The 20,168-nt window shown below is 37.5% G+C and overlaps 1 protein-coding gene across 6 annotated transcripts in view; it reads right to left on the reverse strand.

Moving 5' to 3' along the window:
• The window catches only part of PARP4 (poly(ADP-ribose) polymerase family member 4), a 59,428-nt gene that overhangs the window by 20,297 nt on the left and 18,963 nt on the right, over window positions 1–20,168 (reverse strand). For all 6 annotated transcript variants that reach the window (XM_076328155.1, XM_076328152.1, XM_076328151.1 and 3 more), the window contains 16 exons: window positions 19,689–19,862; window positions 17,446–17,606; window positions 16,426–16,563; window positions 15,049–15,147; window positions 14,662–14,845; window positions 13,757–13,919; window positions 13,093–13,217; window positions 11,208–11,339; window positions 10,897–10,983; window positions 10,258–10,422; window positions 6,825–6,871; window positions 4,522–4,603; window positions 3,966–4,103; window positions 2,073–2,268; window positions 1,767–1,834; window positions 62–249 (listed from right to left, as the gene is read on the reverse strand). In XM_076328155.1, coding sequence (XP_076184270.1) covers window positions 62–249; window positions 1,767–1,834; window positions 2,073–2,268; window positions 3,966–4,103; window positions 4,522–4,603; window positions 6,825–6,871; window positions 10,258–10,422; window positions 10,897–10,983; window positions 11,208–11,339; window positions 13,093–13,217; window positions 13,757–13,919; window positions 14,662–14,845; window positions 15,049–15,147; window positions 16,426–16,563; window positions 17,446–17,606; window positions 19,689–19,862 — 2,147 coding nt within the window. The remainder of the gene's footprint in view (window positions 1–61; window positions 250–1,766; window positions 1,835–2,072; window positions 2,269–3,965; window positions 4,104–4,521; window positions 4,604–6,824; window positions 6,872–10,257; window positions 10,423–10,896; window positions 10,984–11,207; window positions 11,340–13,092; window positions 13,218–13,756; window positions 13,920–14,661; window positions 14,846–15,048; window positions 15,148–16,425; window positions 16,564–17,445; window positions 17,607–19,688; window positions 19,863–20,168) is intronic.

Raw genomic sequence — 20,168 nt, forward strand, 5'->3', positions numbered from 1 at the left:
ACTTCAAATAAATTATCAGTGATTCTAAACAAATGCAATTGCTAGCTAACTTTGTACTTACCCAACACCACATGTAAATAACCTCGTATGTTGGACATTATCTTTCACAATCTGGAAGGTCACACTCTCATTCTGAATGTGTCCATCCGATATAAGAAGAATGTTACGGTGTCCTTGAGAAGGAAATAGCAGACTTAAGTAACGTAAGATCTTCCATAAATCAGTGTTTCCCAATGTTGCGGTAGCAGACTGAAAAGTAAAGTATTACAATTTTAGTTTAATTTATTTTTTCCTAAAATAACATATAATGTATAATTTAATCTTTATTTCATTATATATGACTCCTGGTTTCCAAATATAAATAATTAATTCTTAAGTTTTATTTGTTCCTTCTCTTCCATAATTACTATGAAAGATAGAGCTTAAGGTCCATCTAGTCCTGTATCTTTTCTGGCTTAGGCAAAAGGCACAGGCAAAATAGGTAAGAAAAATGGTAAATTCTACTCCTACATTGTTTTCAGAGCTTTCAGTAATCAGTGGTTTGAGGACTTCTAGAACTGGAGTTTTCATCCAGACTATTGCATCTAAAAGCTATTTACAGCTCTTACTTTTAATTTGCCTAACCTACTTTCTGCACTGAATTACAATTTAGCCTCAACATCAAGCACAACAAGAAGTTCTGCTATTTATTATGCCTGAAAAGGACTGTTTGGTTTTTATTTTAAATCTGCCAATTGATCACTTTGCTGGATGTCCTGTGATCCTTAAGTGGTGAGAAACAGCAAGTAACCATCCCTATTCCCCTTTTCCTCTGTTTATCCTGAAAAAGAGATTACTGTGTAAGGATTCAACAGAGGCTAAAAAAAAAAAATCAGGACGAGTCCTCTCCTTGTACATGGTCTTCCATGTATCTGGCCATCTTTGTTTTCTGTGTCCCTAGCTCTTCAATTTGAGATGGAGCGACCAGAAGTGCATATAGTATTCAAGATGCCACAGCAATACAGATTTATACAGCTACCTAAGTGTTTACCTTTCTGACTGCTGCTGAACATTGGGCTACCATTTAAAAAGGACTATTCACAATGGCTCCAGTATCTCTTTTCTGGGTTAAACCCCAACATTGTACAGATATAGTTAGTGTTGTTTTTCCCTTTGTGTTACTCTGCATTGATCACATTTGCATCTTACTATCCCATTTTCAAGATATCCATTATATTAGTATCTTACGCATTATGCTACCATCAAGGAGCTTTAGTTACAGATGAGGAGCCTGCTTCCGGCACTGACAAGATATGGTACTAACCAAAACCTGTTGTCCTAAGTAGTCTACATCCGATCTTTTGGTGCCAAAAGCATTTTCCTTTTCACTGAAAGTCCTTTGGCCGAAGTGCTGCCTTCACTTACAAATTATAGATTTCCAGAAGGAAGTCAATCATTTCCTCTCTTTCTGCTGTGAGCAGGCAATGAGAGGTATGAAACTCCAAAAGATAAATTTAGGGGGAAACACTGAAAAATGTTCTAACATTGATAGCTACTCAGCTTCAAAATAACAACTTAAGTAATTGCTTAAAACCAAACTGGAATGAATATTCAGATGTGGCTGTGATTGGTACTAGGGAAAACAGACTTCAGATAGACTAAATTACTTAGAAGCTGGCCTAAAGAAAAAGAAAAAAAGACAAAAAGTTGCATAACAGGGTTTTGCAATGATAAGCATCCCATACAAAGAAGCTTTCTTTAGAATACAACCAAACTGATTTACTTACTGTAATAAACTCCTTCAGTGATGCCAAATCATTTATGATGTTCATTGAAGAAGAAAATTCTGTGAAATCTGTTAATAAAGATTGATATGAAGAGCATTAAAATATTAAGTGTGTAGCAACAATATGGAAACAGAAGTTTAAGTTTTATGACTGGAATACCAGAGTAGAAGTATTCCATACTGCTACATGTTCCTGGTTGCAGTTCAGTGTATTATGCTGGTTTGATAATAATGATGTACATAAAATTAAGCCTTGACAAGAAGGTAAAAGGTGGCTCTTAGGTAAAAAGGAAATAGAGAAACTCACTTGTGCCAAATTTGACTACATTCACTCTTTGTCTGAAACAAAATAGTTCCAAAACATGTAAAGCAATCTGCTTTGCTTGGTGTAGAGCTGAACCTGCCATAGAATTCGAGCAATCTAATAAAATAAGAATTTCACTGGACAGCTGCTCTTCTTCAAATGCTGTTTCAAACTCTGGTTGGAATACAAGCATGCAAGCCTATAGAGGGAGAAACAAAATCATCAGCACAGTGGACAAATACTATTTCATTAGGAGTGTACCCAAGCATCTTCATTTTTCTTATTATGGATGAGAGCAAAATATAGCCACATTTCAAAGCTTTAACAAATATATGTCATTTACTCTTAATGCCTGAAAAGTGCAACTTCCCTGTCCTTTACCTATATCCCAGGTCTCACATGAAAAACTGGAAAAGGAATTTTGTGGTTTCATGTTCCTATCTGATTCACTCTTCTACAAACAGCACTGGATTCTTTTCTATAAGTTAAAAAAAAAAAGAAAAAATCACAGATACCATCTTTTACAATCATCACTGCCACCATCAGTTTGTGAGAAGTACTAGAATTAAAAAAAAAAAAGTAAACCAGAAGTGCATACTGTCCTTGCTATGAACAGAGATGCTATAAAAAACAAAGGCTTTCAAAAGTGGAACAATGAAATGCTTGAAGGAGTGAAAGTGTTTCCAATAGGGAAGGAAAGGTTTGCAGTTTGGAAACACAAATAGGAATCTCTTTCTTTCTCTTTTCCTTGGGGGAGTATCAGTATTATTGCAGTAATGACTGCAAAGAAATTCCTAAACTAATACATTTAAACTAAGCAACTCTGATTAAAAGGAAGAAAAATAAAAGACATCATTGCTAGAAAGAAAACAATCTTATCTGTCATTTTACTTATTTTAATCAATTTCAACATTGGATTGACAGATTTGTAACACCAAGACTTTACATTTCACTTCTGCAGCATTTTACCTTATTTAAGAAAAAAAAAATAAAAAGAGCTGAAAATAACTAAAAGTGCCAGGGAATTCACAAAAAATGTGGGAGAATGAATCAGCTTCTAATAACCTGGAATCACATATTTTAAGTTTTAAATGTATTTCTCAGGTAAGGAGTTACTCTGGGTTAAGATAAAAGGGGTTGAACTGATCCTTCCTTTCCTACCTAATCTTTTATTAATGTTTTCCAGTGGTGATAATGAGCTCTTCTGTGACATAGCCACAGCTGGATTCTGTTTCTGGGTGATCCAGAGTGCTAGAAGTGCTAGTTATGTCTTTTTCACTTATTAGTGAAAAAGAAAAGATTCAAATGCCTTTGAGAATAATCACTGCAGCAATAATAACTACAACAGAATGCAAAATCATCTAGGAAGGCCAGATGCTTTAAAATAAAACACTGACAGATTCTATAAATATTTGTGTGTAAGCTGTAAATAGAGCCCTACAAATTTAATGGTTTAAAATTTTACTTATCTTTAATTAGTATAGCAATTGCATGACTCTGAAGCTACTTAGTTCCAGCCTCAGCCATGACTTACTTGTTCACTTCCACTGCTGCAAATGCAACACCTGTATCAAACACTGTAGTCACATTTCTATGAAATACAAACAGCAGCACAACAGTTAAAAAAAAGTGTTTTAACAGAAACGATTGGACACTGTGTTGAAACATTTACCCTCTTACAAGGCAAAGGATAAAACAAAAGCAACAAGATTCTATGCAACTGAAAAGAAAACTAATTTCTGGAGAACACTCAGCTTAATAAAACAGATCAAATTGACCACTGTCCATGATGTGAAATTTTTCTTCATCTTTTACCCATCAAAACTAAACTGTTCCTGTTTATTATGTTTTAGCACATTCAGTATTACCTCATGAACAGTACAAGTTATACAGTACCTCACTCATTTTGTTGGGATGCTTCTCTACCCACATTCGAGGTAGGTAGACCTGAGAAATCCAGATATCTAGAACAAAGCCACTAACGTCCAAGGAGCTGTTCTCCACAGTCTTAATTACAGCCTTGCAGTCCGTTTTCTAGAAGAGGAGAAAAATAGGCATTTAAATATTTATTTAATAACAATACAGTGAATATTATTTACATTCTGAGAACAGGGAATGACAACAGCAGATTTAATGGGGCAGTCCCAAAGCTTTTTGCCAAAAAGGTTATAGAAACTTTACAAGGCACAGTTTCTATTTATGTATTACATTTTTAAAAATATCATTCACTTTCCTGAATGTATTTTTAAATAAGAAGACAACCAAAACAGAAAGGCTTCAAGCACAACAGAAAGTTTCATCCGAGAGAAACAGAGGACCAAGCTGTTTGCAGAATGAACAGTGCACAAAGCCAGACAGATACGGCACAAGTGCCTTCTAGGATAAAAGTTCCATTTGAAATACACAGCAGAACCGCCAAGGCAGAGACATAGTTACAGTGAAATTAATTTACCTTTATTTTAAGTTTATGTGTCCAACTATGTATGCGTTCAATACTAGATGGCATCTCAATAGACATATCCACGGAAAATCCACTAAATAAGAGAAAAGAAAAAAAAACCTGAATGGCACTCCAGGGAAGATGATATTTAATCTGCATACCATGACATCTCCATGAGAAGGAGCTATGTTTCCTGTCCTTTTTAACTCTTTGGATAAAAGTGGAGAATACTGAATTAGTTTCTGTCCCTAGGATACCCAAAGAATAACCATGCTGATTCACTATGGGTATTCATAGTTTAAAAGGTTAGAAGGAATCAAGAGGCCATTTGACACGATCTCCTCTACAACACATTACATAACAATTTAGCCAATTATCTCTTCATTTAACCTAATTTTTTATTTTCTAAAGCAAAGCTTCATAACAGACAGCCAAATTGGATTTCAGAGAAGGCAAGTTCATCATTTTCCCTGGCTAACTGTTCCAAACCTCACTGCTAAAACTGCATGTCTTTTTTTTCTTATTCAGCTTCAATTTCCAGTCTTTGCTTCTTAGTTTATTTCTGTAATGACATTAAAAAGCAATCTGATAGGTGCAATCATACAATACAAGATACATAAAAGACACAAGATACCATACAACGTCATGGAATCACCTCCCAGTTTGCAAACAGAGGTCAATGTGTGTGGCCTTGAGGCTGGGTTTTTTGTTGTTGTTGTTGGGGTTTTTATGTTTTGGTTTGTTATTTTTTTTAAGGTCTTCAGATTGGCATTTTGCCAATTTCAGTCAGTCTTGCCTAACAAAGTAAAATAATTTTCTCTCTTCACTACTTCTTGGTTTGTATATTTTTGGACTGTACTAGCCATTTTTGCCACAGTATCATAAAGGCTGTTCATTCCAGGTTGTTGACTCACTGGGTGAGTAATAAACCCCGGGTTATTGGTAGTTGTTGTATTCCAGGATATAATCTCCCAAGATGTAGATATGTAGGGCTATCATTTCATCTACGCCTTGCATTTGTCAGTCTGAAAGCATTTTTGTTACATGGGCCCATTTTAATAAATATTTTTGACTATTCTGAGTCCTAACCTCAATTATTATTAATGTACCATGAATCTGTGTATCCTTTGCATACCATATGACCAATTATTTTTTATTTACAGCCACCTCTCCATTATCCTTAAGACGCTTGTGGATAAAACATGCAATACATATGCACAGCCCCAAAGTATCTGCAGAAAGAACCAGCCTGCAGCCAGAAAAACATATTATGTTATTAATATAATACTAATCATTTTGCAGCTAACTTGGATGTCTTTGTGCTGCTCCCTCTAGAACCTGAAGCTGGAAAGAGTGAGATAGAGATACCTGATCTCCATCCTTACACAGTAACTATTCTTAAGTGTTTCCCAATTTTTATTGATATTTTCTAGTTGAATTTTCCCTTAACATTAATAATTAAATTGTATTATCATTTTAAATACCTTTTCTACAACTGGATGTGTAGTGTATGAACTTGTTAATTTATTCCTGATACATGGCAGAAATAGCATCAAATCTTTAGCCGATCAGTACAATATTTCTACTAGTCAGTAGTAATTGTACTGAATAAAAGCAAGTTAATAACAGGAAAAACTATTTCAAGATTAAATATAACTTTAGAAAATTATAACAGATGTGGTTTTGTGCCTGCTTTGCAGACAGAACAGAGAATAAACTAGGACATGCTCACAAAAAGCACTTTTCATGGTTTTTAATATGGAAATATGAATAGCATTAAGTTTTGACATATTTACTGCTACTACTACCTGTATTGGTTGTTATTCTGGTTGAGAACAGTTGTATGCAGAAATGTTACTGGGAATAAAATTATAGTATGCAGTTTCCAAGAAGTCTTACTTTACCAGCAACATCACAGTTTCAGGTAATTGTAAATTTTTATTTAAAATGCAAATGCAAAGAAAGGCTAAAATATTAACTGCAGTGATATTGAAAAAAATGAAGATCATGGTCTCATTAAGTTTTGTGGCTTGGGAATTTATATATAATCCTTAATAACAGAAATGTTTCTGAAACAAAAGGAAGTATTTAGTGAAGAAAAAGAGTGTAATAATTAAAAGCTATTCCCCTATGATATTACCTATCTAAGGACAACAACAGATCAGAGTGAAAGGTGAAATTAAACTAGTTTCTTGATAATGCAACTTACCATCAAACATTCCATGTAAATAGAAAAACGTTATATTCAAATGTTTAAACTTAATCAAGTTATTAATAAAATAAAGCAGATAACAATATTAATGAAAGCAACTTACTTTTTCTGTGGGTTTACTTGTTTAACACAAACCTTTTTTATTGTATCCTACAAAGAAAAAAAAATTTTTTACCTGCACCAGTTATGAAATATTTGTATCATAGAATCATAGAAATGTTTAGGTTGGAAAGACCCTTAAGATCATCAAGTCCAACTGTTAACGTAACGCTGCCAAGTCCACCACTAAACCATGTCCCTAAACGCCTCATCTACTCGTCTTTTAAATACCTCCAGGGATGGGGACTCAACCACTTCCCTGGGCAGCCTGTTCCAATGCTTGACAACCCTATCGGTGAAGAAATTTTTCCTAATATCCAATCTAAACCTCCCCTGGCGCAACTTGAGGCCATTTCCTCTCGTCCTATCGCTAGTTACTTGGGAGAAGAGACGGACACCCACTTCGCTACAACCTCCTTTCAGGTAGTTGTAGAGAGCGATGAGGTCTCCCCTGAGCCTCCTCTTCTCCAGGCTAAACAACCCCAGTTCCGTCAGCCGCTCCTCATAAGACTTGTTCTCCAGACCCTTCACCAGCTTTGTTGCCCTTCTCTGGACATGCTCTAGTACCTCAATGTCTTTCGTGCAGTGAGGGGCCCAAAACTGAACACAGTATTTGAGGTGCAGCCTCACCAGTGCCGAGTACAGGGGCACAATCACTTCCCTACTCCTGCTGGCCACACTATTTCTGATACAAGCCAGGATGCCATTGGCCTTCTTGGCTGCCTGGGCACACTGCCGGCTCATATTCAGCCGGCCGTGCACCAACACCTCCAGGTCCTTTTCCGCCAGGCAGCTTTCCAGCCACTCTTCCCCAAGCCTGTAGCGCTGCATGGGGTTGTTGTGACCCAAGTGCAGGACCTGGCACTTGGCCTTGTTGAACCTCATACAGTTGGCCTCGGCCCATTGATCCAGCCTGTCCAGGTCCCTCTGCAGAGCCTTCCTACCCTCGAGCAGATCAACACTCCCGCCCAACTTGGTGCCATCTGCAAACTTCCTGAGGGTGCACTCGATCCCCTCATCCAGATCATTGATAAAGATATTAAACAGAACTGGCCCCAGTACTGAGGCCTGGGGAACACCACTTGTGACCAGCCACCAACTGGATTTAACTCCATTCACCACAACACTCTGGGCCTGGCCGTCCAGCCAGATTTTTACTCAGCAAAGAGTACGCCTGTCCAAGCCATGAGCAGCCAGTTTCTCCAGGAGAATGCTGTGGGAAACGGTGTCAAAGGCTTTTCTAAAGTCCAGGTAAACAACATCCACAGCCTTTCCTCATCCACCAGGTGGGTCACCTGGTCATAGGAGGAGATCAGGTTGATCAAGCAGGACCTGCCTTTCGTAGATCCATGCTGACTGGGCCTGATCACCTGGTTGTTCTGTATGTGCTGCGTGATGGCACCCAAGATGATCTGCTCCATAACCTGCCCCAGCACCAAGGTCAGACTGAAAGGCCTGTAGTTCCCCAGACCCTCCTTCCGGCCCTTGTAGGTGGGCGTCACATTTGTTAACCTCCAGTCAACTGGGACCTCCCCGGTTAGCCAGGACTGCTGATAAATGGTGGAAAGTGGCTTGGTGAGCACTTCCACCAGATCCCTCAGTACCCTTGGGTAGACCCCATCCAGCCCAATAGATTTGTGTGTGTCTGAGAGGTGTAGCAGGTCGCTAACCATTTCCCCTTGGATTATGGGGGCTTCATTCTGCTCCCCGTCCCTGTCTTCCAGCTCAGGGGGCTGGGTACCCCGAGAACAACTGGTCTTGCTATTAAAGACTGAAGTAAAGAAGGCATTAAGTACCTCAGCCTTTTCCTCATCCTTTGTCACTATGTTTCCCTCCACATCCAATAATGGATGGAGATTCTCCTCAGCCCTCCTTTTGTTAATGTATTTATTATTACTTTTATTGTCTTTTACGGCAGTAGCCAGATTAAGTTCTAGCTGGGCTTTGGCCCTTCTAATTTTCTCCCTGCATAACCTCATGACATCCTTGGAGTCCTCCTGAGTTGCCTGCCCCTTCTTCCAAAGGTCATAAACTCTCCTTTTTTCCTGAGTTCCAGCCAAAGCTCTCTGTTCGGCCAGGCCACTCTTCTTCCCTGCCGGCTCATCTTTCAGCACATGGGGACAGCCTGCTCCTGTGCCTTTAAGATTTCCTTCTTGAAGAATGTCAAGCCTTCCTGGACTCCTTTGCCCTTCAGGACTGCCTCCCAAGGGACTCTGTCAACCAGGCTCCTAAACAGGCCAAAGTCTGCCCTCTGGAAGTCCAAGGTGGCACTTCTGCTGACCCCCCCTCCTTACTTCTCCACGAATCAAAAACTATCATTTTGTGATTGCTATGCCCAAGACGGCCTCCAACCATCACATCACCCACAAGTCCTTCTCTGTTCGTAAACAACAGGTCTAGCAGGGCACCTTCCCTAGTTGGCTCACTCACCAACTGTGTCAGGAAGTTGTCTTCCACACACTCCAGGAACCTCCTAGACTGTTTTCTCTCCGCTGTATTGTATTTCCAGCAGACATCTGGTAAGTTGAAGTCCCCCATGAGAACAAGGGCTAGCGATCGTGAGACTTCTCCCAGCTGCTTATAGAATAGTTTGTTTACCTCTTCAGTATTTCATCTGCCTCTTCAGTGTATGTAATTCCTGCCACTTTTATCACCCTGGAGCATCTTTCTCTTATTATATCACTAAGTTGGGATTGCATGGAAGCCTCTTTACTTCATTTAATCATATAGCTTTGTAATCTGAGCATCATAGTAGCTAAAATTCAGATGAACGTGTGCATGTTTCTCTCCCAATGACACAGTGATCTTCAGAACTCAGTATAATACAGCTATGGAGTAGAAGACATGATTGTTGAACGGTCAGACATACAATAGCGCTATATGGTATAGAGTATCTCACAGGGACTAGGACCACAAGGACCATCTCTGGTTCTTTGCCAGCATTTAAACACAGAGCTGACCTCCCCTCCCACTTGGAGAATTCAGGAGCCATCAAGGGCATCCAAAGAAACAAATGGGCAACCTTGTCCCTGAAGCATAGAAGGGTAATAGCAGTGTTCAGCAGATGCTCAGCTGCTGTTTCATGATGGAGATAATACAATGTGTTTGCAAGCCAAAGGAGGAACAGCAGCACAGAAACAGCAGATAACTAAAAATATGAGATCTAATATACCAATTCAAGTCAACTTTCTACGTCCTGCAGGAGCAAATACATCCTCAGAGATAGTTAGAGGCTTTCTACCAATCACAGCATTCCTAAGTTTGTGTTCACATTGCTTTATGACAAGAATGGTTACAAACAATTATCTTCTAACAAAAGAGAAGAAATGAAAACAATCATAAACTTAATGAAGCCTCTTGTATAACTACAATCCCCTAGGCACAGAACTTTTGCTTCAAAACAAGAGATGCTGTTTTAAGATTGTATTTTAACAAACCTGCGTATTTTCATTTAAGGCTTTATCCTGTTGCCATGGTGACACAGAAGCAGGCATATGAAAGGTGATGCAACCATGCTGAAAACTCAGTTCAGTGATATAGGTGATTTTGATCGCAACTGTAGAATTTGGAGGTAAGTTTCCAACACTTATTACAAAAATATCCTAAAAAACCCCAAAAACACAAAAACCACAAACTAGCTTTAGTGACATCATTAAAGCCTATGTTTTCCAAAACAATAATTTAACTGGTGTTTAGGCACACTGAAACCAAATGCTAACACAGAAACTACTATTTGGTTTTGATAAAGTGTAAGGAAAAATGGGACTATGATATGAAATGTCAAACTTTCAGTAATTCCTTAATTTCTGGCAAAAACTGATCAATAGTAACTGAATAAATCAATCTTTTACAAAAAAAAAAAAAAGAAAACCACCTGAAAGACAAATAGCTGTTTTATTGAAGCCATAGCACATATTTAAAGAAACAATAGTTGTTTTTAAAAATTATCAAATGTCTGGTCAAAATAAAAAGGAGTAAAAAGGAGTTTCCTAACAAAGACACGATTCAGCAAAGAATCTGTAATTGGACAACTGCAAAATTTTCAAGTAGGTACTAAACCACGATATTCAACATACCGGTGCATCCTGGTCCATTAGATAAGCTCCATCACCCTGACTGACAGCTTTCCGATATTCCCTATGTGCTTGTTTCTTTTCTTTAACCTATGAAAGACTGTTCCAAAATAAGTCATTTCATCTCTATAGACAGAAAACTTAACCAATATTCTCTTAAATAACATGACTACCTTGAAATCCAGTCAAGTGGTAACAACAAAGGACATGAAAGAAACCAAAATTAGTGTTGCACATCTTCATTACTAATTAAGTGCTTTCAGATCTTGAGATTGAAGGAGCTACATCAAAGGCAAAGTACAATAACATTTTACCTCTCCAATGACATGTTTTCCATTGATAAAAGCTTCAAATCCACAAACAGCAGCTTTATCATCCAAAGGAAAGACATATTTTGCTTCAATTGGTTTACTGTTTTGATTGGTGTAGGTCTGAAACATTACTACCTGAAATGAATATTTTTTGCATAACTGTAATGTTAAAATGTGATTAAAACATCAATACTTTAAGTGTAACTGCATAACTGCTTTGCACCACAAAACGTCAATAGGCATGCCACAACTGGAACTTCTATTTCTACCTTAGAAATGAAGGTATAACATTCCTTACAATGGAATGTTACAATAACAGATAGGTATCTCCAGAAACATGCAAGGAGCTGTAGAACATTTAATCTCTAAATCATTAATCACATCTCTTCCAGAACATGACTAAACCATGACCTTCTAAAGGTTATCTGATATACTGTCAGAGCTGGAGCTGTCAAGCTACTGCCTACAAAAGAAGTCACCACTGCCACATGTCTATAATAGTTTAAAGTCCAGTAAGGACTAAAGAAGAAGGAAGAATAAACCTCCACAAAAAATCGGTCTATTTTTACGATATACTAAAAGGGACATTTGGAAAAGCCTGTTACTTCTCTATGTGTAGTATCCATCTTCTAATGACAGAATTTCTGTCTCTGAGGTGGCAGACTGCATCTGACTTTCTTGTCACATTTGCTCTTCTGTTTACTTCCTGTGTGTCAAAACTCTAGCAATTCCTTATTCCCCTTTGCTGCCATTCTTACTGTCCCTTGCCATCTGATCATTTCTGGTTTATGCTCTGTACCTCAGCCTTATAGGCTGTTTTCTGCTTTGATGGACTGGGTCATAGAACAGATGCCACTGGATGCAATTCATTCCATAGGAAACCAGACAAAAACGAAACCAAAACAAAATGAAAAACAAACAAAAAACCTCCCCATCAATCCCTCATGAGAAGAACAGTTGTTCAAAGGAATCAGACTGATCAGACAACAGTTGTGAGTGTCACAACAGTTTAAGCACAGGCTCATTTGCAGACAATTCTTTCAAATCCTTTTCTCTCCTGTTTTCCCCTGCTTTCTTTTTTAAGGCTTTAGCAACAACATATAAAAACCATTATTTACTTTTATGAAGCTACACTGGAAACCCCTGAATATAGATTCTTGTGGAGAGACACACGTGACAGAACTCAGTAAAACCATAGCTTTAGCATGATCAACTGCTTCAGGCAGGATGCAGTTGAAGGGGGAGGAGATTGTGGACTTATGCCCCAGGATTGGAAAAGACCTGTGACTTGACAGAATGTGTTCTTAGGGCATATGTACTAAAAAACAAGGTGGGCCCTTATTTGCCTGCTTAGCTAACTTTTATTAGCTAATTTTCAGGTTAGAATAGCAAGATCTTTTTTGCATTGATTGATATTTTACTTGTGACAGCTAATTTAGGTTGTCTAACCAAAGTCAAGTTATTTATATAACCAAGTCATTTCCATAAACCTTTAATCATCCTAGGTATTTCTCACTGGTTTGTAATTCAGCTGGCAAACAGATGGCCAAAAAAGTCTTTTAAAGGGAACAGCATGCGTACACTACTGCAGAAAGTTTCTCTACAATGGTGACTTAATTACACATAGGCAGAAAACAGACTTAAAAATAAAGCCAAGCCTTTCACTGTCCAAAGAGCTTTTGGCATTTGTTTGACTATACATCTCTAAGAACAAAAACTGTTTCCGCTCAGTTTCAGGACTTTCCTTCATTTAGAGATTGAATTGCCCTTTTTTTTTTTTTTCAATTAACTAAACACTAAACAGCATTTTGACTAAAACACTATTTAACAAATAGATTAATTTTTCAGGGCTGAGTTACAGAAAAGGACAATAAATAGCATACTCTACCTGTGCTACAAAGTCTATTATCCTTGCCTTGATATAAACACCTTCCAGAGGGACAAGATTTCCCAATCTGTCCTGAAGACCAGTTTTTACAGGATTCGAAAGATTTGCATTTGGTAATGCATAGCCTAAACAAAGAGTTTACGAAAGATTAAAAAGATATTTTTTGAAATATACATTTGGGAAAGATGATTGCATCTAATCCTATATCAACGGCCCATGTTTGTTTATGCAATTCACAACACAAAAGTAACACTCAGTTTCTGTTATGAATACTTGTGTTGCTGAGCTGTATTGCCGTCTGTCTAAGGGATCATGAGTTCATGATAGTTCTTTAAGGTCTTACAAGGTCTTTGTTTAGAACCTTGCATTTGAATTATTTAAAGACCATCTGATGATTTATGCAAAAGTGCTTCCTGTGCTTCTCTTGAAACACACTGTGACAGGAAGAGTTGCAACTGCTGTTGGTAATTATGCCTATAGGAAATCCGTTAAACAGATGCTACACAGATGCCACATGGTAATCACTAGTTCGGTAACATCTGCAAATAAACTACAAATTATTTTTTATTATGTTATCTTCATACAAATACTCTAAAATGGGTTCTGAGAAGTATTTAGGAAACTCTGGAAGCAAGTCAATATATAAACAGAAAACACTTCTTACTCTCATGCTGTAAATGACATTGCGACTTTGGCTCACTGTTATCTTGCTCCAGTTCCATGCCAATCACAGGCTGAAATGTTTTTATTTGATCTTCAGCAAGGCAAAACTTAACAACATATCTAATTTTAACCTGACAGGTTTTATACACAACAAATTCATCATCCTGGTAGAAACAAAGAAAGGTATTTTACAATAAAAACAAAGTTGTAGATAATATCTAAAACAATGCAAATTGATTAAGAGGTGAACCTAAATGACACATCATTTTTGAAAAATAGTAAGAATCTGACAGCTTTTATTTTCACTCCCCTAATCTCTCTGTATCACTACCACTTGCATCTCTTATCTTCTTACTTTGTATTCTCCACACTCCTTATACTTCCTCTTCCCCATAAAGCACAATCATTCCTCAAAATAACTAAGAACAAAAAAAGTAAAAAACTGGTGGATATCTAGAGAGCAACTGTAGCTATCATCCCTGCCTTAGAGTACCAACCTATAAGGACGGATTTTTATTAGCTGGATTAATTTACAAAACAATGAACCTTCCATAGTAATGATTTCTTATTCCATACAAAGTAGAATATTCTTTCCAAATAACAATTTAAGTATCACAGACCAGATATTTATATGATGATTTAGTTATGATATAATATAATATTTACATCTTTCTTTTAAGTATTGTTGTCTTGCAAGAATTCTTTACAAATAGCAATTTAGAGGCTTAGAAGTTTTATACGCACTTTACAGGCTACAAGACAGACAAAAGTGATTTTACGCATTACTGTCTAGTGATTTAGTGTCTGAACTGAAACGCACGTTACATTCATTCTGTTATCTATCAGTGGTATAGAAACCCCAAAATTTGGTGCCTTTTCAAGTGCCCCATACTGTAGGATCAGTACCTCAAAATCTGAAGAGATGTCTGCTGTTTTACGGACTCCATGCACACTGTCATAACCTGATGGTGCATTACTTAACGAATAATCTCGTTCATACAAATCTAAGCAGGATCCCAGCGCCACGTCACAAACTGCCAGGAGTCGGGTTCCATCCATTTCACTGGGTGAAGAATACTTAATACTTGCACTATATGTAAAGAAAGATCATACACATTTTATTAAAATTTTTGTTAATGTAAACATCACAGGAGTTTAAGGATACACAAGTACTTCTGAACAGATGGATAGGAATAAACTTTATAATTAAATTACCTTAAAAGTGTTAAACTTACCTACTTAATTTGAAAAGTAAAAAGAATACACAAAGAACAAAGATATTGTTATTCAGACCTAACAGAATCACTGAAGTAAATGCCACTGCCCAGATTCCCAACATCAGTTCTTTCCAGGCCGTGATCTTCAACAACCACTTTTGGCATTAGGAGTCCTCTAGAGAAAAAGAAGGTCACACAATGAATAAAGCACAAAATACTTTTGCATATAGCATGTGGGCTCATACACATGGTGCAATTACGAGCCATGGAGGATTAAAACAAAATACACTTTACAGAAACCATCCATAGACACGCAAGGAAAATAAAGTCTATTCATAAAAAAAAAAATCCCAAAGTCATATTAATCACCAAGACACTGATTACATAAGCAATAAAGACTTAGCTTTTCTTCACTTAGCAGAAAAACAATGCATTTTCCAGATTAATTGCCAAACATTCAAAATAATTTTTTGGTTATTAGATGAGTAGTTCTACATTTCTAGCAACAGTGCTGTATTCAATTTCAAAAATCTGTATGAAATTTTTGTAGCTAAGAAAAAGAAAGTATGAGTTTTAAAGGTAGAATGCTGGTGAATGGATGCTTGGAAACTTTTCCAATGTTTGATTTGCAAACCTATTAAGTGTGGAGATACCATCCTTACACTGTTTATGAGACATTTGATTTACTAACGATTGATGCCCACAGAAAACATTTTGTATATAAAGAATGTACGATATTTAAATAAGTTCAACAGTTTTGTAACTTACAATTAAAATCTGCAGTATGAGGAAAACAGAATGCTAATATGACTTTTGAGGTACTTTCATTCTGATGGTGTTATGTATCAGATATGTTTTTTTAAAATATCCTTAAATTTTCAGTGGTTGGTATTCACTGCATACATGCTATGATGAGGATTTAAATATGTCAGGATACTAGAGGTTATATTATTTTAGCATTATTACCATGCCTGAGTGAATCCATGGTATTCAGTCATAGAACTAGATATTCTGTTATTCCAGGAAATTATGATAATCTAAAAATATGTCAAATAAAGTAGTTGTGGGGAAATAATGTATAGAAGTGGAAGGAGGACATTGTCAATGCAATTCTTTCCTAAAACAGAACAAATTTTCCACACAGCCATTACTCTCCTACTCTCTCCATTTTGTCATCTTTCATCTGGATTTAAACCACACTCCTCACCATCATATCCAAGTAACTGTATCTTAAGTCTAATCTACCTGGAAAATAATTAAATTTATCATTACAAAAGATTGATTTTCCTTCCAGAGATCTGTAGAAGTATATGTATGTTCATATAAATGTTAACAGTAAAAATCAGGTTAAATATAATGCAAAAGAGCTTCATAAAAAAAAAAAGTCAAAATATATTTAAGAATGTAGTTAAGCCCAATTCAGTGCCACAAAAAAGGGAATGTAAATTTTTACCTGGAAAGAATTCCCATGAAGTTGCGCACAGACGATGCATGGAATAAGGATCGAATGTTTCCAAGACTGCTCAGAAATTCTGCTGTTTCAGTTATTCTGCCAACCCTATACACTTGTAAAATTCTCACTGGACAGTCACTGCAAGAAATTTGAAATGATCTTTGAGATCTCATGACTTAGAAAGTGCATTTAAGATCAATACGCTGCTAAAAGATAACATCTTATTCTAAATCTCAAAGTAACGTTCAACTTTTTTTTTTTTTGTTAGCAATTTGGGTGGCAATTATTAAAGAAAAAAATAGCATAAGAGAACAATCGCCAGAGACATAAAAAACTTAATGACTAAGTTCAAGACCTATTTAGACTTTTAGGGAGAAATTGAAAATGTGTTTTCATGCTTAAAGTCATATGAAATTATCTTATTTGACGTTTTGGGATCTAAATTCAAAGATGTGACATACAAAACCCCATCTAACTCTGTGCAGCTCAGAGTCTGTAAGTATATAAATTATTGCCAGCAAATTTATCTTGTGCTAAAAATTATTTTACTGAGAATACTCAGAGACCTCACTGTCTTGGCTGAACTACAAATATCTTAGCATCACAGTTCAGGCTATCTGGAGGTAGTAATTCCCAATTAAGAAGGACTTCCCAATTAAGAAATACACTTGAGAGGAGGAAAACTTGGGTTGCAATCCCACCTCCAGCAAGATTTATGCATTTTACCTACAGTAGCTACAGGACAGAGCTGTCACCAAGATTCTTGTCCTGTCCTTGTAATTACACAAAAGATTCAGATTCTCTCAATATTTATTGACAATATTATAATTTTCAGTTTTTTTTTAATTTACTTCCATTTTGTTCTAGTATAGGTTATGGTAAATATGCCAGCTCTGCAATCCCATTAGCATAATCAACGCTGCACAGTAACAGAACCTGGTAATTCAGTCCTCTTTAGAGGATTTTGTGCACTATGCCTTGAATTTTACTGGAATCATTGCGTAACTATTAAACACTCACTTGTAATTGTTTTTTAACATTTGTTGTTCAACACTGAGAAATTCATAACTCGTTGAGTCAACAGCTTCAATCTTACACCTCAGAGCCCGGTATTTGGCCAAAGATGATGGGTTTGGGTATGACATATTTGTTTCACGTATATTAAGCATGTCTCTGATTAGCTAGAAAATACAGACAGAAATTTATGAATACTTGTTACATTTTAATTAAGGAAACATGCAAACCAGACATATAAAGTTACAGTGTAGTAACAATGAAATGGAATACTCAAAAGAACATTTCCACTTGTTAGATACAGTTTGGAACAAGAGCAAACAGCTGTAGAATCCTGTGAAAACAATTCAGAAGAACAAGGTATATGAAAAACAGTGTTAAAGTGCTTCTGTACAACTCCAAACCAAGCTTTGGATGGAGCCTGCTCGTAACAGCTCCACAAACCAGTATTTGTGCTTGGTTACCATTTTGATTTTGCTTATGAAGCAATTCTTACTTGTTAGAATCTGTCATTTTGTCCCCGAGGCCACTATCCAGCTAGGGTAGTAGCACAAGGTACCTATGTAATTTTCTCAGATCAGGAGAAAGAAGGACATCTAACTTTGAAAAGATTGTAATGCTACACTTCACTAAGCCATGGGAAACCTTTGAGACATAGTAATTTTTTTGATATCAGAAATGTGAAAAGGTTTTAATTATCAAAAGATTTCCAAGGTTAAAGGCACTATTAACATTTGTTCTTTTAGAACAGTAAGGAGCCTCGTTCCCTTTACCTCTCCCCCTTTATATTTTGTAAGTTACAGAAGACTGACTTCTGGTTATCCTTTGCCAAAACAAAGAGGCATCTCTGGCAGAATCTATGGAATTTACATTATAATCGCAATAAAAGGAGGAAATCTGAGTTTGCTCTATAGTTAGAAGAGTGAAGTAGCTGTCAGAGCTCTGACTGCCTCTTGCCTCTCCAGAGGGCCCGGCTGCTTGGGCTCAGGGCCAGCTTTGACAGTGCAGCTGTGGAGCCTTGAAAGAGACCTGTGAGAAGACTCAGCAGATTCCTGCCCCTGGTCAAGACATGCCTTTGAGCTTAGGCTCTTGCCTTTGGTCTCTCGACTGAGCTATGCTGCCGATATGCCTGCATCCAGCCTCCCACCTCCCTGATTCTGACACAGATCCTGTGGACTCGAGTTCCCGGTTTGACCTTGGACCTGCCAGACAAGCCATAATGGGGAGGCAATCTGGACTGACCCTGGCTACTATCACCAGCAGTCACTGTCACCTGCTCTGCTCTTCCTATTTGGGTACCATGGGACTAGAGCCGCTGCCAGTGGTGTAAGTGCCCTGGCCTTGCTCACTTTCACCCCCACCCCATCCGCCTGCCCTTACGAAGCAGCCAGCCCTTGCTGCTGCGTGCAAGCGCTGCATCTGTGTGGGCACTCAGCACACCTTGTTGGCAATCCCCCTGGCAGGCTGAGAATTTCCCAGCTAGTTTCTGCAAAGATGAGACAATGGACTGGCTTGCAGCAGAGTAACTGAACTCCCAATTGACTGAACTCCTAGCCAGCTTAAAAATTAAGGAACTGACTAAGTAACACAGGAGCTGAGGGGGAGCTATGGGAAAGATCCTTGGAGATTCCCCTAGGCAGGCCAGCTGTGCTTAAACCAACTGAAAGATGTTATCTGTTTAGATGTGCTGACTAACTTCTTGCACTAACAATCCAGGCAGTCCAGGGAACTCCCCCAAGCAGTTTGTGCTGTAGAAGTAGGAACAGACGAAGCTGTACATAGATTGGTAATTTTAAATAGTCTCTAGAAACTGTTCCTGCATATGCAGGAAAGGAAAGGGTACACAGAACAGTCTTTGCATATAGTTAAAATGGCTTAGATATATTTTGTATATCATTTAAGATAATCAATAGAAACTGATTATGTATATGCTGGAGTAGTTGCTAGGGTCAGCTGGATGATAGCAACAGTTCCATGATTCTCATTTCATCCAGCTGAAGATGTCATCACAACAATGATTGCAATGGAAACTCCTGTCACCATCTGGACAGCAACTGGTCCTCCTGTTCAAAACACTGAATTCCCCCCATAAGCGTTACTCTATTCATAAGATTCCAATAAATTATTTTTCTAAACTGATAGCCTGTGACTAGCTGTGCAAAGTATCCTGTCAATTTATCTAGTGAGTACGTTCAAAACTGGTGTAGCACAGTGCAGATCAGGGCTTATTAGCAATCTGGAAAAGTTACCTGACACAGGTCCTGTTTTCTAGATAACAGCTTTTTGGAAACTTTATAGTCTATTTCAGTTTTGTGATGTATAACTTGATAGAATTCCATCATCATCTCTTGTAGTGCCACCTCCACAGCTCCCTCATCCAGTGCATTCTTTACTTGGAGTAAAATACCTTCTGCTTTGCTCACCTTTAAAAGAAGAGATTATTAAACTGAAAGCTATCGCAAAATTGCAGAAAGAGCGTGTTGTGGTTTAACCCCAGTTGGCACCACACAGCCAGTTGCTCACCCTCCTCCCCAGCCTCCAGTGGGATGGGGAGAGAATCGGAAGAGCAAAAGTAAGAAAACTGGTGGGTTGGGATAAGAACAGTTTAATACTTGAAAAAATAATAATAATAATAATAATAATAATAGTAGTAGTAGTAGTAGTAGTAGTAGTAGTAGTAGTAGTAGTAGTAGTAAAGGAAAGTAAAACAAAAGAGAGAGAGAAACAAA

This window comes from Aptenodytes patagonicus, chromosome 1 (assembly GCF_965638725.1).
Source record: "Aptenodytes patagonicus chromosome 1, bAptPat1.pri.cur, whole genome shotgun sequence".
NCBI lineage: Eukaryota > Metazoa > Chordata > Aves > Sphenisciformes > Spheniscidae > Aptenodytes > Aptenodytes patagonicus.